Source organism: Heloderma suspectum, chromosome 1 (genome assembly GCF_057233095.1).
Source record: "Heloderma suspectum isolate Gila_16-S chromosome 1, 16-S_ref, whole genome shotgun sequence".
In the NCBI taxonomy this organism is placed as follows: Eukaryota; Metazoa; Chordata; class Lepidosauria; order Squamata; family Helodermatidae; genus Heloderma; species Heloderma suspectum.
Window position 1 is genome coordinate 339,357,534 of NC_139458.1, and position 23,190 is coordinate 339,380,723.

At 43.1% G+C, this 23,190-nt stretch overlaps 1 protein-coding gene across 5 annotated transcripts in view; it reads right to left on the reverse strand.

The window, feature by feature from the left end:
• The window catches only part of MAP3K5 (mitogen-activated protein kinase kinase kinase 5), a 154,075-nt gene that overhangs the window by 87,669 nt on the left and 43,216 nt on the right, over positions 1-23,190 (reverse strand). For all 5 annotated transcript variants that reach the window (XR_014786701.1, XR_014786700.1, XM_084827628.1 and 2 more), the window contains exons 3-5: positions 20,739-20,762; positions 4,204-4,397; positions 2,579-2,747 (exon numbers count right to left, since the gene is read on the reverse strand). Coding sequence is in view for 3 of the 5 variants with exons in the window: in XM_084827628.1 (XP_084683754.1) it covers positions 2,579-2,747; positions 4,204-4,397; positions 20,739-20,762 (387 nt within the window). In the remaining 2 variants the exon portion in view is untranslated. The remainder of the gene's footprint in view (positions 1-2,578; positions 2,748-4,203; positions 4,398-20,738; positions 20,763-23,190) is intronic.

Below are 23,190 nucleotides of genomic sequence, written 5' to 3' on the forward strand. Positions count from 1 at the left end.
TGTTGCAGGTGTAGGCCATGTTGTTCTCAGGCAAGAAAACAAACTTTGCACACACCTTGCAGGTCACCACCACTGGAGAGTCTTTTCCTTCCATAGCCTCTTTTCCCTTTTTGTGTCTAGCTTTCTGATTGTTCTAGAGTAGCCTGTGCCTGGTCCTCCACTTAAAAACAGAGTCCCACTCTTTGCCTCTGCCTCCTTTGTCTCTTCTTTCACTGCAACTCCCCTGGCCATCTCCTGTTTGCTCTCCCTGTTCGCTTGCTCTGATCGCTTGCTCTCTGGGAGCTTGCTTGCTTCTATAGTCCCTAGATCAGCTGAAGCAGCTTCCTCTGCTCTGCTCTGCTCTGCCCAGCTGGGAGGCAGGAAACAGACGGAAGCTTCCTGCCCACTAAATAAGAGCACTCAGTTTAAGAAGATACATGGCGCTATTTCTTTACAGATCCCATTTGTCTTATATTGCTTATCTCCAGGAGAGAATGCCCGTACCTATGTAGTCAAAATGCCAACAACCATGCACAGGAGGTAACTATTGGCCAACTGGAAGATCTCTGAGGCTTGCAGAAGTAGGAAGAAACATTGGGGGGGAAACCTAAGGAGTGGAAACCCCCCAAAACAGCCCAGTGGGAATTGAGAAAGATCAGTGGGCTAGGAATGCTGACTGTTGGGGGTGTGGGCGGGAGGACTGAAAACCAAGTGGGAGGGAGAATGAAGTGGTTGGAAAAGGAGAACAGAGGAAGGGACACACAGAGGTGTTTGGATGATCACGTAGGGAGAAGAAGCCATTGTGGCTTCTCCCCCTGCCTCCATGGGTGTTGTGTGCACAACCACTATTTGCATAATTCCCCGCAATACAGCATGGGTTGGTGTGTTGTCCGAACCCGGCACTCAGCATGGCGGGGGTGGCTCTGTATCCACCTACTGGTCACCGTGGCTTGTAGGGTGGGTACGAAGCAACCCCTGTTGTGCCATGCGCTGGGTTTGGATGATGTGCCAACCCACACTGCATCACGGGGAATTATGCAAATGGTGGCCACACACACGACATGGGCGGGAAAGCATCCACGATGGCTTCTTCTCCCTACACGATTGTACGAACCCAGTCATAGATTTTTAAAAAGTGTAGAGAGTACCAACTTATTTGTCAGGATGGGTCTTTTCCTGGTTCAGATTAAGAAGGTATTATTAAATATCCCCAGGGATGGAAGTGAGAGGTTCCCATAAAAATCAATGAAGGAATTCAAGATCTTAATGAAGCCGGGACTGGGCACCAGTCTGTCCACAACACACATACACTCCAAACTCCCACCCTAAACTAGCAGAAAATATAAGAGTTCCTGCTCTTTCTAACTCAATTCTTATTTAGTTTGAAATGTTTCAAAAAAGAAACCTACTAATGCAAATTCCAAAGCAAATGCAGTTTATTGTCCCCCATATTGCAGATTAAACAGGACTGTGGCTGAGAGAGAGTGACTTATGACTGTCCTGCAGTATAGTGCACACTGCATACTACAAGTCAGTCTCTGAGTGGTTTACAACAACCCTGTAGTGTTGTCCAGACATATCAGACTCCTATTGCAAGTTGGGCTGAAACTGAGACCTTAGCTTACAACAACCCTGTGTTGTTATTCTTTGCATTTCTCCCCACAGTGCAGATTGGGCAGAAAGAGTAGTGTACAACAATTCTGCTCTATAGTTCACTGTTATACCCTTATTGCAGGCTGGAGGGCTGTGCTGAGAGAGAATAGCTTATGGCAGCCTCAGCATTGTAGCTTTTCACATTAAGTAAGCAGGGACTTCTGTCTTGATGCTATCCTTCCCCCCTCAACCCACTCAGCCACAGGCTCACATAACACACCTATGCCAGGGATGCACTGCAACATTTTTTTGATGGGCCCCACTAACTTCCTCTATTTCTCTCTCAGGCATGAGAGAGCCAGTGTGGTGTAGTGGTTAGAGTGTTGGACTGGGACTCGGACGATCTGGGTTCTAGACCCCACTTGGTCATGAACCTCACTGGGTGATTTTGGGCCAGTCACTGACTCTCAGCCTAACCTACCTCACAGGGTTGTTGTTGTGAGGATAAATGGAGTGGAGGGGGAGGACTATGTCAGCTGCCTAGGGTTCCTTGCAAGAGGAAAAAGGTGAGATATAAATGTAATAATAAATAAATGAGAACTGTTGCGTATGTAGCCAAAATGGCACCACCCACACACAATGGTGCGGCATCAGGAGGCTCAGGGAAACCCCAAGGTTTGCAGAAGCTCAAAAACCTTTAGGGGGAAACAACCTAATGTGGAAGTCGGGGGGAGAAATCCAAAAACAGCCCCCCCAGGACTGAGTGTGCTCAGTGGCCATAGAATGAGGACTGTTAGTGGGGGTCATGGGGGGGGAATAGAAAACTGGCTGGCAGGGGGAATGGTAAGGAATATTGTGGAGGTGGACACAGCAGACTGACGGAAACAGTGAACAGGAGCACTCCACACTGCAACAACAGACTAATCGTCTTGTTAGTGAAAAGCAGTGTGTTGGTGAAATAGAGATAACAGAAGTAATAGATTTAAATTAAGCAGTAGGATCCTACCTGAATATCTCTGTAAGATAACAGCAAGTTTATCACGATGTCAGCAGACAAAAGCTCAATATTATCCACCCGCTGTCGTATCCTTGCTAGTTCTGCAGCTAGTTCTTTCCCGGTATACAAGTTGCGAGCTTTTCTGATATCATTAAGAATCGACTCCTTGAAGTATTGGCTAGAATGGAAAAGATGTCAGTTTAAGTCTGAACAGTTGAAGCAGGGAGTCTCCTGGCTATCAGTTTCTACAGCAGCTGGTACAATGGGGTATAGATGTGGTGCTATCATACTACGACTACCGCAAATATTAATTGCCAAGCAGAATTAGGAATATGGATCAAACAGATGAAATGGTATAGAGAATGTGATAATATAGATCAGGAGTGCCTTGTTTTAAACCTTTTTTGCTGCTGCCACATTGCCAAATTTCAGCTACCCATTCAGGTATCCCATACAGGATAATAATACTGGCCTACATTGCAAGGTTGTTAAATAGATTACAACAGGATAATGTATCTGAAGTGCTTTGAAGATTTCAAAGTGCTATATCAGTCTTCCCCCACCTGGTGCCCTCCTGATACTTTGTTCTTTAAATCCCATCAGCTTCCAACCAGCTTGACTAATGGCCAGGAATGCTGGGAGTTGTAGTCCAAAACATCTGGAGGGCACCTGGTTGGGAAAGGCTGTGCTATATAAATGCTGAGCAATATTATTACTAAAGAGAGGGCAACACAATAACTGGAATTCATTAGTATATTTTACACCACATTCCATGGACTGAATAAGGATTGTGGGTAGTCTTCTCTGGAAAAAGCAATTGTTCCCCATTTGGGCTATGATCAGCTCTAGGAAGATTCAATCCAGGGCTACCATAGGGCAATTTCACACTGCATGTATTCAGTAAGTAGGCAGAAAGATGAGGTAAGGCCAGTCTTTTTTTCACCTCCGGCTACAGCTATACAAACCAGGGGCAGTCAGTAAGCCATACACAGCTCACACTGACCCCCACCCCCCACTTTGATAGATCATGAAAGTTTTATTCCTGCTCTCATATGGCAGGCTGCCCTCCCCATTTCTGGAATGGGTGGATGCCTGCTAGAAAACAAAACTTGCACTTCACATTCACAGTTCATATGGGAAGGCTGGAAGGGATTTGTATACTTCTTTTTCTTGTTGGTGCTTCTCCCGTTGGGAAATGAGAGGTCTCCCCAGAAGCTGTTGCAACTCTGGGAAGCTGCCAGAGATGCACCTCATTTCCCAATGGGAGTGGTACAAGATGAAGTGCTCTCAGACTGCTTTTTTCCTTTTAGGTACCCCCGCCAACTTCTTAAGCCTTTGAAGGGATGAGATCGTGGACTCTTCCTGGCAAAGCGGCAGTAATGTCATTGCTGGGAGGTCCTGGTCTGGTCCTCAAACAGCTTGACCAGAGAGAATCTGGCCACCCAGGCTCACAAAACTGGCCAAGCCTGATCCTTGTACAGACATGAGCACCCAGATTATTATCACTCGGGTGCTATTATCAAATACTACATTTGTTATATTTGCTGTACCCATGTACTGTAGGTTTCTCCCCTTTTTGACAGGTTTTGGCTGTGTGCATTTTGCAGCAGAAGACTTATGGTGAGAACTCTTACCTTGAGCTGCCCTGTGCCATCTTCAAAAGCTGAATAAAACGATCAACCAAAGGTAAACATATTGGCCCAAGCAACAGTTCAAAGTTGGGCTGCATCAGTTCAGTTAATCCCTTCATAAAACTGCTGTCACAGCAATAGACTTTGTTATGGGGAGTTATCATATAAGGAACAAATATGTAGTTGCCAGTGCACATCTGTGGAAGGGGAAAAAAGATGTGCTTAGCATAACAAATTATAACATGTGGTTATACCATATTAAATTAAATAGATTATAAATGTAATCTATATTCAATGTCATTCTCATAAAGCTTTAAAACAACATTTTTAATTAAATGGAGTCCCTTGACAAACTAGATATGACATTGAACATTTATTATTTAACTCATTAATATCCCACCTTTCTATCCACACAGATCTACAAGGCAGCTAACAACCAAAGAACAATAAAACACAGTTTAACAACAAAGCAAGCAAAACAAACGCCTAAAGATAAGAAATACAGGCAGCAACTAAACCCAGCAATTTATACAAAATAGAAATTAATTATCAGTTAATTGGAACATCAATGTTTCCACTTGTCCCCTCCACCCAAGTAATGATGTACTTGTAGGCCCCTTCCAACTCTACTATACTAATCTATGATGTACCACCCTTCTCCAGCTGGTGCTTTCCAGATATGCTGGACTACACATGCCAGCATGGCCAATGATGGGGGAGAGCCAGGTTGGGCAAGGATGGCTGAACGCAACTCCCTCGGGTACCATGGTACAAGGTGGCACGATTAAAGAAACTTGATAATGGACTCTCATGGTAGTGGGCTCTCCCACACTGGAGGCATTCAAGATGAAGCTGGACAGTCAGGGATGCTTCACTTACATACCTGCACTGAGCAGGGGGTTGGACTCAATGGTCTTATAGGCCCCTTCCAACCCTACTATTCTATGATTCTATCTTGTGTAGCCAGCCACTGACTACTTCTGACAGCAGAGGGGTGACAACAGAGCAGCATCTCTGACAGTGACCTGACTGAGTGGGTAGAGGTTCATGTGGTGGGTTCATCTGCACTGGACATTAAGCTAGTGTTCTGAAAACAAATGTTATTCTTTTTTGACATCATTGCAGTGACATGGCTACAATATTAGAAATTAAGGCTGACACTTTATTTTGGTGTATGACAGCTCAGGCACTGTGAAATTAGTTTCTTGGCTTTATGCTACATTGGTGCCCGTCTTCATATTATACTGCAGGAGTAGTCAGTACTGGGAAATTTTAAAAGGTATCTTAGTTTCTCCTACTGAAATACTATCCGGTGGCTTGAAAACTATTTTTTCATACCCATCTATAATAATAAAAGATGCATGTTTGTCAGTCCATCCATCTGTGACATAGCTCCAGGATGGTGAAACCTAGACAACTGAAACTTGGCATACATCCTAAGGGGATTCCATGAGTGTGACCCTTGGAAATATTTTGTTTTTTAAATGCATTGATTAATTTTAATTAATATAAATGCATCCCTGTGGTTGAAGCCTGGGGTAACATCTTCAGCCCCTGGGGCAGACTTTCCTCACCAGCATATAGCTTTGCAGTCCATAGAATTTGAAGCCAGGGAAGATGAAGGAGGCCGTGGGACACCATTTTATGCCTTTATCCATCAAGGGAATGGACTGGGCAAGGGTCTGTAGGGGGTGCATCATGGTGGAAGCCATGCCTAGAGGCACCAGAGGACATGGCTTCACTCAGGCAGGGCAGGCAAAATATGCCTAACTCTGACAGCTGTGTCAGTTTGTTTGAAGGCTTTGCTGTAGCAAACGTAGGGCTATTCTAACACGTGCAAAGCCAGGCCCACTCGCTAGTCATAAACATCCAAGAGAGCAGTTTGTTAAGCTGGCAGTATGGCCTACCTAGAGTTAAAGGCTGAAATTAGGAAAGAAATTTGGCAATGGGATTTATTTCCAAATAAGCAAGCATAGCATTGGCTGCAAACTCCCTCTGCGTACAATAACCACAACTGCCCTTGGTTATAAAGATCCTGCCAGCTCTGGAAGAGCTGATATATGTTCATTATTGAGCCTGTCACTACTACATCATGGCAATGCTGTAATCTCACAGCATTCATTATGTCCTTCTTGATTAGCTTCATTGGAAAATTGCCCAAGTTGCCCTTGTTTTGTCCTTCTCAGAGAACATCCATAATAACCATATTGCATCAGACTTATTGCTGAAAGGACTTCTCTGCGGGGTTTTCTTTTTCAAACTGTCATAACAGATGGCAAAATTTAGAACATATTATTAAGCTCATTTATCACATAATTTTCAGCAATCAGCTCAACATGTTGCTAATATTGTAATGAATACAAATACATATTGGTGACTTTTACAAGTGAAAAAGTGGATATTTTGCTATTTAACTGACTGGTAATAAGACCAGCAAAATGAGTAACATCATGCAGGACATTAAAAATTAGATAAGCTTTCTCATCTTTCATGCCTTTTCATTTGTCATCACCAGCCCAATTCTCACAATCATTTTGGATGTAATCATGTTGTAATCATGTAATCATCATGTTCCCATCATGGTATTGTGATATCCTTACTCTATTGTGGGAAATACCAGATTTCATTGCACAGGGAGTAGTTACAAGGAACTTCTACGGAGACGTCATCACATGGTAGCTTAATGGATTAATGGTGGAATTGGGCTACAGAGAAATAGAACTTAGCTTCCATTTCTCAGAAAATATTTCTGGGATAAGTATACACAGTCCTTTTTAGCCAAAAAATACTTGGCTTAAGTATCCTTTTGATGCATGAGGCAACACTTTAGAAAATCTATGCTGACATAAGAAGGTGGCATGGATTGATCCCCTCCCCTTTTTTTCTGCCCCCTCACCTTACATGCCATTCCGCAATGACAGCTTAACTATGAGGACAGAGACACACGCAAAAACCACTACTGCTGAGTTGCCAAAGAAAAGAAGGACACAGACGAGCCAGTAACAGCCAAACCTGTTCCCTTCCTATGGCCTCCACTGTGCTCACCTTGACCTTTACTCCTCCTCACAAAGCATCATGTTCCCCACACATAGAGCTTTCTTAATTTCCTGGCAGGAGTAGCCTGCAGAAATGGGACTCAAGCCCTCAGATACCCCAAGGGGAGAAGGGGCCTCATGTTTTTGTGCCAAGGCCTGGCGTATTGCCATTCTCCCGGGTTGTTATACATTGTGCCTAAAAACACACACTGGCTTTCAACTCATGTGTACATATAACTTCCACTATGTTCTCAGCCCATTAATGTAACAAGCTGTTGTTTATGGATGTTCATGCTATGACACACTAATTGGGGTCATTTCCAAATTTACAATAAATATATTTTCTTAGAGGGAGATATCCTGTGTAGCGAAACTTTAATTGGTGAAGTGACTCTGAGTCTCTGCAGCCCTATTTTTCTTTCTGCTACTAGAAACGAAAAGCTACGCACTTCTCCAGTGATCCTGCAGCTGCATGTAAATATGTATACAGACAGACAAATATTCCTAAACACTCAGCCACAGGTTCCCAGCATGCCTGCTGATCAAACTTCACATGCCTGCTGCAGGGGACCCTGGTAGAAACCTGGTACAGCCAGAGCAAACATGACAGCCATGTCATATTACATTATATTGCAGTTCGTGGTTTTACTACTGTTGGCTGCCAGCAGCCTTCTCTAACCTGCATTCCAATGCTGGGAGTTGTAGTCCAACACATCTAGAGAGCACCAGATTGGGGAAAGCAAATTATGGAAAGGTGTGAAATAAATCATAATTTAAAATAAAGGCACATTTAGAGATCCATCGGGCATAAACACAATTTTATGCAATTCTTGAAAAATGCAGAACTGAATTAATGAGAAGTTGGCTGCCTTCCTGAAGCTGGTGCCGTTTGAGACAGGAAGGCTTTAAAAGCAATACTGGAGATGGAATAGACACCAAGACTTTATGACTGTTACCTAGAGACAATCAGTTTAGCTGATTATTCTTCTTCCTGTGAGGCTGAGCACATTAAAGGCTTTCACTGATTTCAACAGTACAGAGGAATTTCAATATCTCTAGATTGCTCTATATAATGAAACATCCTGAAGCCTTCTTTGTCCCATTTGTAACATATAATCACTTTCTAACACATTTCCTGTTCCAGATACAGTTTTCTGATGTAGCCATCAAATACTTCAAAAGAGAAACAAAAATATCCTGCCCAACTCTGCTACTAAACTTCCTCTCCACAAGTGCAACTGTCAATGTGTATGGGAATGTAACACGGAGATAACTGTGATGCCCACCAAAGGCAAAAAGCCACAAAACAAAGCATCCTCCTAGCTAACAACTCCAGCGTTTGAGGCCAATATGAAACAGTACTCCTGACAGCCTGAAGAAAAACTCAATGTTCTTCCAACCATATACCCCTTTTTACCACTACACTCCTTATAACCAGCACTGGTCTTCAATCCCCATGCAGGTTTGTGGACTAGTTTAAAGCAGCCTGCAGACAACCCTTCTGCCACGCCCAAAAGTTAACATCTCTTTCCCCATTCTGCGCTCTCTCTCTCTCTCTCACACACACACACACACACACTCACTCCTGAGTCCTAAAGAGACTTAAGAAAAGCTTTAGGTTGGATCAGCAGACAACATTTTTGTGGTTAGAGGTTACTGGCCCATTCAGGGTCCCCACTGCCAACAGTCAGGTACAGAAGTATTGTGGAAGGCCGGACCAACAGGCACAACGTCACTCTTGCCTTGAAAAGAGCTCTTCATGATTTTCTTATTTTGGCAGATAAGGTAGCTGTTACTCTCCCTTATCAGATTGCTACAGTGAAATTATCTGGCTAGATCTTCTTTTAATCATGAAAGGCCACTGAAATGATAAAGCTATTCCCATATAATGCTATAATGCAGTATTATATATTAAAAATTATGGGGAAAATCTTTTTTAAAATGAAAAAGAGAACCAGCGTGGTATAGTGGTTAGAGTGTTAGACTTGGACTCAAGAGATCCATGAAGCCCACTGGGTGACTCTGGGCCAGTCACTCACTCTCAGCCTAACCTACCTCACTGGGTTGTTGTGAGGATAAAATGGAGAGGAGGGGGATAATAGAAGTCATCTTGGGTTCCTTGCAAGAGAAAGAAAGGTGCGATATAAATGTAATAATCATCACCCTCTTTCTAGTCACTACCATTTTAGCAAGGGGGTTAATTGTAGTGACTGGAAAGTTTTAAATTAGTTTTTAAATTGCTATGATATTTTTTCTTTATAAAGTAGCATTATAACCCTCTTTCACTTCAGTAGTATTTCACTATTATTTTGATATTTTTCAGAAAGCCAGAAAAATGCTTTAGTGCTAATTAAAATATTATTTAAAGAAAATGTTTTAAGTAAAGGTACCCACTGTAGAAGTTATACTGAATGTGTGTTGAGCTATGATAGGTTCACCTGCCTGGGTCACTGCCCACATCAAAACCATACTTCTTAAAAAAGAAAGGAGAAGTGATAAGGACATCTATGCCTGTGGAGATTTCTTGACTCTTCAGTCCTCCTAAAAAAGGGGGGGACTTTCTTCAGTAAGAAAAAAGATGGAAGCTGGGAAAAGACAGGAGGATTATAAATGGATGCCAATGCCATGTGAATCTCCCATAAAATGTAATTGAATGAGCCATGGCAAATACATAGTAAATGCTTGCCTGGAAGCAGCTTAGTGCTGCCAGACAGAAGGGTCCTAAAGCTACGAAGACATTGTACAGTTATTTTGCCTTTTCCCCCTTGATGCTTTTTCTGTGGAAAGAAAAAAGACAGAAATGGTGGGCAAACATGGGAGGGTTATACATGGAAGACATTGTCATCGTTGAGATCCCGTAAATTTCCATGAATGAGGCAGAGTGATGGATGGCACAAGAAAAGCCTTGTCTGGAAGCACCCTAAAACTCAACATCCAATTATTTTGGTTGGTGAAAGATTCTGGGGCAGAACGAACCTCCTTGTTTACACAGAAGTCCAACAAGAGAGACAGAAAACCATACTTTGGCTTTGCAAGGGGATTAGATGCCTTTGTAAGGGGATAAGACTAATTCACAAGTCCAATTCAGGGGTAATGAAACTGTATCTCTGGAGGGGCTGTGGGGCTGTATGTGCTTCTCCTGCCCTCTCTACCAACACCTTTCAACATTAAGCAGGAAGATCTGAGGAGGAATTGTAGACACATTTAGCTGAACACAGGTACAGTCTTCCCCACAATCAAGACCACTGCACAATCAAGCTGTAGGAAATGGGACCAGTGTGCATAGCCCCTCCATGGATACAGTGGCAGAACACCTAAACAGAGGATACATCTGCCAATGGTTCTTAGCCATGCTAGCTAAATGGAATCTGTCAAGAATGGGTTAATAGAGTAAGGATTTTGAAGGCCATCGGGATAGTCACGGGATAGGGATAGTCACGTATACAGCAGCACCTGGAGGCTGATGGGTTTTGGCCATTTTTCAGCCTGGCAGCTCAAGGCCAGGAGTTGCTCTGCCGAATTGGGAAAGTGATAATAGCTGTGCCTGGTGAGAAGATACAACCTCCTTGGGAGGGTGGGATGGGGTGACCTGAGACTGAGTTTGGACTGGGTGCTCCAAATCTGCCTGGAGTTGCTAGGGCTAGACGATAAAAAGAGAGTGAAGGAAGGGGTGGGCGTCTCTTCTGGCCCTGACGGTACGAGGGTGTGTTGCTGGTCGATGGCTATCCTGAGAGGCCCATACTTTGGTATGTATAGGATAGACTAGCTAGCTTTATTGTTTTACTCTTGAGAGTGTGCACCTTGAGCTTTGGCATTTCTGGTTTTGCTTAGAGTTATGTACTTGTTCGACTTTGCTTGTAATTTCCTGTACAACCTACCACCTCTCCCCTATTCCTTCTTCTTTGCCCTTTCCCTTTTTAATAAACTGTTATCCAATCTTCAGTTGGTGTGGTCTATCTGAATAAGTTCAGTGCTAAATACAGTGCCTGTTGGCCTGGGCAGGAGCTACTGGGTTACTTTGGGGAAACTTGTGGCCGAGTTAGGCCTGTCCTACCTTGCAGGGTTGTTGGTGTGAAACCAACAAACCTTCACAGAATCTCTAATATACCTCTGAATACCGGATTTTGAGATACAACATACTCCCTGCTTGTGGGATTCCTGGAGGCATCTGGATGACCTCCATTAGAAGCCAAAGGCTGGACTATATGGATGTCTGGTCACCAGGGTTGTTTTTATGTACAAGGGCAAAGGTGCCTTATGGGAGCTGTGTGCTACATGCATTCTAGCATTGCTTTTGGAGTGCATTCTATCAGTTGCCAGCACCCATAAAAGCAGAAACCTTATCAGCCTGTACCCAGCTTGTAAAAGCAAGAGCAGGAAAGCAAAACTAGCTTAAAATGAGTCCTTTAGGGAACATGTAAAAATAACCATGTCCCCATCCACATGGAGATGCTTCATGATCTGTTTCCAGTTTAATCCGGAGTTTCATCAGTTCGGGTTTCCATCTCTGGAAGTGCATGGTAGCCTGTAAAGTGATGTATACCTTTAAAAAAAAACTCACTTGCACTGGGCAAACAGCACCTGAAGTTGCTTTAGTTTGGGGCTGGGTTGGCAAGTAGAACAATGTCATGAATTGCATAGGTGCTGGGCAGCGACTGAGTGGAGGCTTACTCTCTGGCCCTGTTCTCCTTTCCCTGCTCAAGTGGAATGAACGTGCATAATTTACTTCTGAGTAGGCACATTTAGTGTGCTCCCTCTCTCAGAGAAAGTTGGGGTGAATTAAAGTACTTGAGTTAAATTGCTGTGGACGTGCAGACAGACAAGCTTGCCCTAGCTCTCTGCACTCCTGTGCTTTAAGTCAATAGGAGACACCGAGTTACTTCCAGCCGTTCTCCTTTCCGTGTTCAGTCAAGTGAAATGGATGAGAATGAGCGGACACTAGACACTATCGCTATTTGAGCGCCTAGAACTGCAGTTTCGCACAGACATATATGACTCAACAGGCTTTCCTCCCCTCGCTTGCATGCAATGGAGGAGTTACTTCCAAGCAGACATGCAAACATCCTCCCTCCAACCCCTCCCTCACCCTCTAGTGGCAGCAGCAGCAGCCCTAAGCCCTGATGAAGTAATGCAAAGGCGCGCAAGAATGCACCTCTAGAAAAATGAAACTGTGAATGATTGAGCAGCAGCAGTGCTAATAATAATAATAATAATAATAATGGTTCTGGTGGAAGGGGTCATTTGGGGGCCATCAGCTCTTAAAATCAATAAAGCTTTGTATACCTCAGAATCAGGAAGGGGAAGGGCATTGCAGGAATAAGTATAAATCAACGATCTGCATGCAGGGGTGCTTTTATTTTTATTTTTTTTAGACAGGGAACCCAAAAGCAACCTGCTGACTTTCTCGGGAGTAAGCCTCATTGAAAAAAGTGATTTACTTCTGAGTAGACATGGTTATCCATGCCAGTATTGAGGCAAAGAAATTAAAAGGAAGAAAGGAGAGAACCGGCCCCATTCATATTCGAAGGTGTGCAGATAGATAGCTATTTCCAACCACCACCACCCCAATAGGGAGAAGTCGAAGGTTAACTCCTGTACCGCTGTTTGAGGTTTGCTCTCCACCACCCTTCCCCACCCCCCTTTGCAGGCAGTAAACTGCAAAAGAGGACGAGTTACTTCCAAGTCAGGATGCCTAGTTTTAGAATGACAGGCTTGAGGCTTGCTCTCCACCACTCCCACTCTCAATGAATGTTTATAACAACAGGCAGAGGAATTCTCTCAACCCCTCCATCCTATACCTGGCAAATTTGAAGTTACTTCCTGGTAAATGTGACTCTGCTCTCCACACACCACTTTCCCTTCCACCAATCAGTGCTGCTCTAGCAGCTGGCAGCAAGGCATTCCAGCTCACACAGACCCTGAAGGCACCATGCAAATGCTGCGATGGGATAATCTGCCAGAATAGCAGTTTCAGAAACACCAGATTTTAGAGCTAGAAACAGCTTGCTGGCTACACAGCAGGGCATACATCATCTGACTTTATCAACTTCGGGGCACAGCAGGACTGGCATAAAAGCTCTATGTAGATCCAGCCCATGGGAAAGGGATGCGCGAGAGGAGAGACTCAAGAAAGGTTGTTTGTGCGAAGGAAACAGCAAAGAGACAAATAGTAGAAACTAGTAAAGTCAATGTGATTGGGTAAACATGGTACCTAGCAACAAGTTGATTAAAGGATTTCAAAGATTTGCTGATGGGATATAAGATGGCAGCGTTTGTTGGAGCTTCGTAATTACTCGGCGTTTGCTACTTGTTTGCTAATGAATGAAAAAGTATTTTTCACCAGTTGTCTTGGTTTTACTTTTTTTTATCACTTCCTTATCTACTAGTGTTTGAAAGTGTATTTACGTGACTTTTACTGGATTTTTTCACTTCTCTCCGCCTTCATATTTTCTTATCTCTGTTCTGCCTGGAGTACAGCAGTTGCAATAATAGAGAATTGAACAGAGGAGGATGGAATTATACTTGTGTGCTGATTCTGTTTGTTGCTCTCCTGTTGGACTCCTCCACATAACCCTATTTATCTGGAGCCTGAGCTGAAGATATACAGTCAGGGCCAGAAATATTGGAATAAGGATAACTGTTTTGGCAGTTGGCCTCTGTACACCACCACATTGAAGTTGAAAGGAGACACACCCAGATGGGAGCCAAGTCAGGACTTTCAGCTGTAATTCAAGGGGTTTGACAAAAGTGGGGCACTAACCATTCAGGAAGTACAGCCAGTGGCATACACACACACATATCGTTGGTGGCTCATAAGTAATGGAACAAACCAACATCATTTCAAACTGAAGGATCGCCTTTAATACCTGGATGAAAATCCTCTGCAGTCAATGACTGCCTGAAGTCTGGAATCATGGACATCACCAAATGCTGAGTTTCCTCCCTTGAGATGCTTTGCCAGGCCTTTACTGCAGCTGCCTTCAGCTGCTGCTTGTTTGTGGGTCTTTCTGCCTTCAGTCTTGTCTTCAGTAAGTGAAAAGCATGCTCTATTGGGTGGAGATCAAGTGACTGACTTGGCCATTGAAGAACATCCCACTTCTTTGCCTTCAGAAACTCTTAAATAGCTTTTGCTGTATGTTTTGGGTCATTATCCATCTGCAATATGAGGCAGCACCCTCCTATCAGTTTGGCAGCATTCGGCTGAATCTGAGCAGAAGGTATAGCCCTATACACTTCAGAATTCATCCTGCTGCTTTTATCAGCAGTCAGGTCATCAATAAACACCAGTGACCTGGTTCCATTGGGAGCCATACATGCCCATGCCATAATACTGCCTCCACCATGTTTGACAGATGACGTGGTATGCTTTGGATCATGAGCTGTTCCTTTCCTTCTCCATACTTTTCTCTTCCCATCATTCTGGTACAAGTTAATCTTGGTTTCATCAGTCCAAAGAACCTTATTCCAGAACTGGGCAGGCTTTTTTAGGTGTTTGCTGGCAAAGGCTAATCTGGCCTTTCTGTTCTTGAGTGTTACCAGTGGTTTGCACCTTGTTGTAAAGCCTCTGTATTTACATTCATAAAGTCGTCTCTTGACTGTAGATGTTGACAATGACATGCCTACATCCTCAAGAGCGTCCTTGACCTGGCTAGATGTTGTGAAAGGGTTCCGCAGAAGCAGCATTCTGCGGTCATCCTATTTAGTTGTCTTCTGTGGTCTGCCAGGCCTTTTGCTGTTGCTGAGTTTGCCAGTTAATTTCTTCTTTTTCAGGATGGTCCAAACTGTTGTGCTGGCCACTCCCAATGTTTTTGCTATCCCTCTGATGGGTTTATGTTGTTTCTTCAGCCTAATGATGGCCTCCTTCACTCACATGGACACCTCTTTCAACCTCAAGTTGGGAGTTCCAGTGAACAGCTACCAAATGCAAATGTAACACTCAGAACCACCTCCAGGCCTTTTATCTGCTTGTTTGGTCATGGGGTACCCAGAAACAGGCCACACCTGGCCACGCAGCTGCTTGTCAGCCATTCGTTCCATTACTTATGAGCCACCAATGATGGGGGTGTGTGTCTGCCACTGGCTGTCCTTCCTGAATGGTTAGTGCCCCACTTTTGTCAACCCCTTGAATTACAGCTAAAAGTCCTGACTTGGCTCCCATCTGGGTGTGTTTCCTTTCAACTTCAATGTGGTGGTGTACAGAGGCCAATTGCCAAAACAGTTACCCTTGTTCCAATATTTCTGGCCCTGACTATAGTTTATTTACATCTCACGACTTGACTAGCTGGGCTGAGAGATTTAATGGGCTGATAATGCAGACTGTGTATGGGATAGAGAAATCTGAAGGAGACTGTTTGGTCATTGGTCTTTGGCTTCTGTGTTGCCTGTTTATCAGCTGCTTTTTCTTTGGGACTGAAGACGTTCTGGGCTGAAGACATTGTTAATTATTCTTACTCTTATATTGCTTGCATTTCAACACAGCTGCAATTGCGGAGGATAGCATTGTTCCTGCTTGCAGACGTTTTGCTCTTTCAGCTGGCCTTTCCGCTTAGCCCTACTTTCCAGAGGCTGGGCTGAAGATACAGTTATTTATTCACTCTTTACTTTTGATATCCTGGACCGCCAATGAATTCAGTGTGGGATTTATTTAGAGTGAGTGAAGTTCATCAAAGAGATGGTGGTTTCAAGATACTGATTGATATTTTATTCACAGCTGGCCCAAAGATCTGCACATCGAGTCAACCTGATCTGGGTGTCAGACTATGCCTACTACTTGGTTCCACCTGTTCTCATTTATCGGCTTGCTGACTTTTTGACCAACCATTTCCTCAGCTATTTCTGTTCAGACCCTGGGCCACAGGTTTGAGTGAGTTGTTGGGTGACTGTTGAGAACTCCCAGCCCTGGTTCTTAGCAGTTGTTGCTTTCTTCATATTGCATATGACCCCCTGACTGGATTGGACGAGTCATTTTTTAGTTTGTTTTCATACTGTATTGTAGTTATCTGAGTCTTTTGTTTGTCTCATGTTTGTGTTTCTTGGTTGGCCAAGGTTGTTGGTGGTTGGAACAGAATTTTGTAATCCTTTTTTAACCTGTTTTATCTTTTTGGCTTTAGACACTTTCTTTTTGTTCATTTTCTATTTTCTAATCTTAGGTCTTCTGTTTTCAGTCATATGGCTTGCTATCATTATGCTTCCCCTAATTTAGTTCCCATTGAGTGTCTTCCCCATTCTCAGCTCCCTTTTGCTTGTTCTTTATGGAATTGCCACTCTATTGCTCCTAAAGCTGTTATTATTCATGATTTATTTATTCCTAGATCTCTTCTTCTCACTCTCACTGAAACTTGGCTTCCTGCCCATGATACTGCCATTTCATCTGCCCTCCCCTTTGGAGGACTCTCTCCTACTAGCCACTTGGAGGCTTGTAGTGGAGGGGTGGGCCTCTTACTATCTAGCTTGTACCAGTTCCAGCCCCTTTCCATTCTGCCATCGCATCATTTTTCTTCATTTGAGGTACAGATGGTGAGGCTCTTCTTTCCACTAAGGTTGCAGGTAACAGTTATTTATCATCTTCCTTCCTGGCCCACTTTTGACGTTTATTTCTGATTTTGATCCATGGTCGACCTTCTTTCTCTCAGACAATACTCTTACCCTTCTTATCTTGGGGGATTTTAATATTGATGTAGATGAGCCCCCAAGATTCTGCAGCTCTACACTTCCTCTTGCTATCTTCTTCTTTTGGCCGTAAGCTCTGGACTGATTCATCCACACATTCCCTTGGGCACTGTCTTGATCTTGTAGACTTGCTCAATCTCTGATCTTTCTGTTGCTGAGTTTCCTCTGTTGGACAATCATCCAGTTGCTTTTATGGCTACGTATAATCCTCCTTCCTTACATTCTGTTTCTCATTCTGTTCATGACCAGTATTCTATTAATCATGAAGCTTTTTCTCAAGCATTGTCATCTTCTCTTCCTTCTGTTATTTCTGCTAGCTCTTTGGACTCAGCTGTTTATGTTTTTACTTCTTCTTTATCTTCAGCCCTTGATAATTTTGCCCCATCTCTAACACGGATGGTTCACCCTACTTAACCACAGCCTTGGCTCACTCCCTTTACTTGTTACCTTCGTTCTTGTGCCTGGGCAGCTGAACATCTTTGGAGGAGGACTAGGGAGTGGGTGGGTTATATTCATTACAAATTTATTCTTTTTTCTTTTTCTTCTGCTATTTCTTTGGCTAAACAGAAGCACTACCCATCAATTCAGGTGAATGCCAGGCACCCTCAGTGACTTTTTGCTACTTTTAATTCTCTTTTCAAGCCTGTCCCACCACCTCTTCCACTTTCCCTTTCTGTTAATGACAAAATATTTGTTCTGATCTTGCTGCTTCTGGCCCTCTTCCATTACCTTTCTCAGCAACAGAAAGATCAATTGCCAGTTCCTTCTGCTACTTTTTCAATGTTTTCTCTTGTCTCATCTGATGAATTGTCTAGAGTATCCTCAAACCTTCCACTTGTTCTCTTGATCCTATTCCTTCTCATCTTTTAGTCAATGTTATTCCTGTTATCCTCCCTTCTTTGCTGCTTCTTCTTAATCTGTCCTTGTCTTCCAGACCAGTTTCCCTGTTTTTAAGCATGCTACAGATTCTCCTATTCTTAAAAAGCCTTCTCTTAATGTGCTTTCTCTTTTTAAATACCATCCTATTTCATTGCTGCCTTTTGTTTTGAAATGGGTGGTTTATTCACGTTGCCTCAATTTTCTTTCGAGTAATTCCATCTTGGATCCTTTTTAATCTGGATTCCATCCCTTGCATTCCACTGGGATAGCTCTTACGAAGATTACTGATGATCTTCTCACCGCTAAGTCCAAAGGTCTCTATTCTGTTCTTATTCTTCTTGATCTTTCTGTGGCCTTCAACATGGTTGATCATGATCTTTAGCTGGACTCCCTTCATGACCCTGGGTTTTGCAACTCAAATTGGTTTTCAATTGGTTTTCAACAGGGCCCACTGTTGTTTTCTCTCTATATGCTCTCCTTGGGTAATCTTATTCAATCTTATCATCTCTAATATCATTTGTATGCCGTTGATACACAATTGTATCTTTCTTCCCCAGATTTTTCTTCTGATGTTCAAGATCACATTTCAGAGAGCTTCGGCTATTGGGCAGTATAGAAATGAAACAAACAAATAAATAAAAGCATGTATTTTGGATATCTCAGCTTGGATGCTTCATTGACATCTGAAACTTAATATGGCAAAGACAGAATTGCTTGTCCCCCCCTCCCCCAAGTCCTCTCTTCAACATACATTTTCCATTACTGTTAATAATCTTACTATCTATCAGGTTGAGGAAGCATGTAGTCTTGGCTTCATTTTCGATTCCTCTCTTTCCTTTGTTCCACATATTGAGGCTATAGCCAAGTCTTGTAGTTTCTTCCCATATAATATCACCAGGATCCAACTGTTCTTATCTGTTTCTGTTGCCAAAACTCTTGTTCATGCTCTGGTTGTTTCTCATCTTGACTACTGCAATCTTCCCTTGACTGGTCTTCCTTTAACTCATATTAGTTCTTTGGTTTCTATTCAGCACACTGCTGCTAGGATTATTTTCCTGGCACATCACTTTGATCATGTCACTCCTGTCCTGAAATCTTTTCACTGGCTTCCTATTCTTTATGGGCCGGGGCAGGGCGGAATCTTCTTGACAACGGAATGAAAAGCCTGTTGGCGTATTATCTGGATTTTCATGGAATCGGCTTTGGTCCATCAGGGACACACGAAGCAAGATAAGCCAAGTCTATCATATGTTTAAAATCCAGTTTTCACAGGTCACACAGCACTTGAAAGGAACATACTTCTGGGTTAGGTGAAGGGAATAGAACTGAATGTCATCAACCTTGCAGGGGCTGCTCAACTAATGAGGGAGGCATGTTTCCCTGTGCAGGCTCCCCCCCCCCCGCTACTACATTATTATGAATGGAGAGTAACTAATTCACAAGTCCATTCCAGCTAACTGTCATAGAGTTAGAGCTGCCCCCACTTTTCCCCAATGTGTGCACTTCTGCGTAAAGAAGCAAAAATCCCCAATTCTCAAGTGCAGCATCTGAAGGCTCCCTATGAGAACAATCCCCCCTCTCAATTTGTCCCCATTCCAGCAAACTGTTGTGGAGTTATAGCTTCCAACCCCCCTTTCTCCTTCTTAGACACTTCTCCCTGCTTGAAATGACAGACTTCTGTGTTCCCGTGATCCCAAGACCATGGTAGATTACTACTGTGATTAAGCCTTTATGTGCATAAGGGCCTATGCCCTTAAGCCCTTACTGCAAGCATCACAGAGAAGCAAAGTTACGAGACATCAGGGAAGCGACTTCACACAACATCAGAGACATGACTTCACATGACATCAAAGGAGCTACTTTACATAACATCACAGAAACTAAGTAACACAAACATCAGAGAAATTCATAATCACAGAGGCTAATTACTCCCACTGGAGGAAAGGAAGTGCAGCAGGATTCTGAAGGCTTGAAAGACTGCCCTACCACTTTGATGTGTTGGAAAGGCAGGCTAGTTATTCTAGTTACCTATGTTATGGAAGGCATGGCCAGATGAAAGACACACCCCTAGGAATGCCCCAATCACACCGAATTTAAAGCGGAGGGATGGGCACATAGCAGCTGAACTGCAGGGGAGCTGAATTAAAGAAAAACAATGGAGTAGAAGTACCCTGCTTCCCCACAGGTAAACTCCAGGGTAGCTGCAGAGTGGCCACGACTTCATGTGCCCCTAATGAGTTTAAGCCAAAGCAGCATCAGAGAAAACCTCCCACGTAGACAGGCCCCAGGATTCAGTTTAAGCTTCTTCTTTTGACTTTCAAAGCCTGTCATGGTTTAGCTCCTCCTTATCTTTCAGCCATTATTTTGCATCATAGCCCTGCTTGCATTTTTTGCTTTTTGAATGCTATGCTTTCTTACCCGTCCAAGGGTTTCTACTTCTCTTGCCTAGATCTGTCCATTTTCCCTTGCTGCTCCCTATCCTTGGAATTCTCTTCCAGAGTATTTGCAAATTGTTTTCAATTACTGTTTTTAAATCTCAGTTAAAAAAACCTTTTTCTTTTCCTAAGCTTCTGAAATGTTAGTTTAGATTTTATTGTGGGTAATGCTGATTATTAGTATTGTAGTGTTTTCCTGTGTCCATTTTGTGCATTCCCTTCCCTTCCTTTTGGTTTCATTTTGTGATTTATTAGAATGTACACCTTTGTGGCAGGGACTTGCTGTTTTATTCTTATTATGTAGAGTGACATGTGCATTGATGGCGCTAAATAAATAAATGGAATTCAGGCATTTTAAACCGAACAACAACTGAGATGTACGGAATAGCTGTACCACAGAAAATGTGGCAAAATAATGTTTAAATCTTCAGACAAGTCATTGGACAATAAACAAATTTGTATATAACAGAAATTCATGCAGCAAGAGTTATTTTTGTTTTGTTTTTAAAAACATACTTACATTATTCTTCTGGCAAATAATTTCCTATAAAGAAAAGGATACACCTGAGAGTTAGAACAAACTATAAATGATTTATGTATGCATTTCAATTATACTTAATTAATACAGAACTTTGAATTTGTTTGAATATTATGTTTGCCCTTGGAATGTTATATTTATTTTCCCTAGGGCAGGGGTGTTGAACCTCTTCCAGCCTGAGGACCGAATTCCATTTTGCAGAAGCTCTCAGGAGCTGCATCCCAGTGGTGGGTGGGGCCAAAAGCAAAGGGGGCTGGATCAAAAATACCAACATATTTTAGGTTAAAGCTCTTACTGCCAGTAACTAAGCCTTAGCAGAGGCATTTCAACCTTTAAACTGGGAAATATGTACAAAAGCTGGGAAACAACAAAATGATTGGTGGTTGGGGGAAAGGGGGTGAGACCAGGGGAAAGGGGCATGTTCATTTGGACAACTGTGGAGGACTGGATTTGGCCCTTGGACCTGAGATTCTGCACCCCTGGCCTAGGGATAAAAAGAAAGCTGGTGTGATGTATGTCTTGCATTCAGCTACTAACAAGTACAGTCACTGTGCCTTTAACAGGAGGCTGGGCTACAGAAATGAAGCAGTTGAGGGCTTAATTGTGCAATTGCCCTGCCTCATTCACAGAATTTTACAGGGAGTCAAGAATCTGTTGTCTTCCATTTATGTCCCTCCCATCTTTTCCCACTGTTCCCTCCATATTTTTTCTTATCAGAAAAATATCTGTTAAGAAAGAAAAAAACTGAATAATTGCACAATGCCTTTTGATGGTTAGCAACAGGAGCTCTCATTCTGGAAGCATCCCTACTGAAGTTTTTCCTGGCATGGAAATAAACTAATGGGAAAAGCTTCACGTGTCTAGTTTATATATGTCAGGCTGTCATTAAGGGGGCAGGAGAAAGCCTCCCCACCCCCCGCGCAAAAATTGCAACTCTAAATTGGGAAAATGCGACCAATTTCTGTAGCAAGATAGTAGTTAAACCACAATAATATGCAGAGCACAGTCATTTGTTTATGAATCATTTTACATGTCCATCCTGAATATTTATGCTGGTGCAGCTGTTTGCAGAGCTGGAGTAATATTATGCCAGCGCTGGCATACCAACAGCAATGACACTGTTCCAGCATTGCTTCTTCTGCCCATCCCATGCATTTATGAAATGGCATAATATCGGCATGGGGATGGGGGAAATGACCTAATAAAAATGGGGGATGCAGATTCTTATCCCTAAGGGACCAGCTGTTCTTATCCAATGAAATTTTTCAGCATTCTCTCTCTCTCTCTCTCTACACACACACACACACACACACACACACACACTAAAGAACAGCAGTAAGTAGCATAATACCCAATTTATTAGGATCAGCTGACAGTCTAGAATAGTGAGCTGGCAGAGGGCAGTGTAGTGCTTAGGATGTTGGATTTTGGCTGGAGAGACCTGAGACTGCACAAGAAAAGGAAAGAGAGGGATGCAACATGTCCCCAAACATCATAAGACCACCAGAGTTTCTTTTCCTAGCACCAAGGAGAAATTCTTTATCTAAAAATCAAGAAACCAGTTCTAGCAGTATTCATCACCATCAAGACCAGGTCTTATATAACTCTTGTTGTTGTTCAGTCGTTCAGTCGTGTCCAACTCTTCGTGACCCCATGGACCATAGCATGCCAGGCCTTCCTGTCCTGCGCTCTCTCCCGGAGCGTGCTCAAGTTCATATTCATTGCATCGGTGATGCTATCTAGCCATCTCATCCTCTGCCGTCCCCTTCTCCTTTTGCCTTCAGTCTTTCCCAGCATCAGGGTCTTTTCCAGAGAGTTTTCTCTTCGCATTAGGTGGCCAAAATATTGGAGCTTCAGCTTCAGTATCTGTCCTTCCAATGAGCACTCAGGGTTGATTTCCTTTAGGATTGACTGATTTGACCTCCTTGCAGTCCAGGGCACTTGTAAGAGTCTTCTCCAGCACCACAGTTCGAAAGCATCAATTCTTCGGCGCTCAGCCTTCCTTATAGTCCAGCTCTCACAGCCATACATTACTACTGGGAAAACCATAGCTTTGATTAGACGGATCTTTGTTGGCAAGGTGATGTCTCTGCTTCTTACTATGCTGTCTAGGTTTGCCATAGCTTTCCTCCCAAGGACCAAGCGTCTTTTAATTTCATGGCTACAGTCACCGTCTGTGGTGATCTTGGAGCCCAAGAAAGTAAAATCTGTCACTGCTTCCATTTCTTCCCCTTCTATATGCCAGGAAGTGATGGGGCCAGTTGCCATGATCTTAGTTTTTTTTAATGTTGAGTTTCAAACCAGCTTTTGCACTCTCCTCTTTCACCCTCAACAAGAGGCTCTTCAGATCCTCTTCGCTTTATGCCATTAGGGTGGTATTGTCTGCATATCGGAGGTTGTTGATAATTCTCCTAGCAATCTTAATTCCGATCTC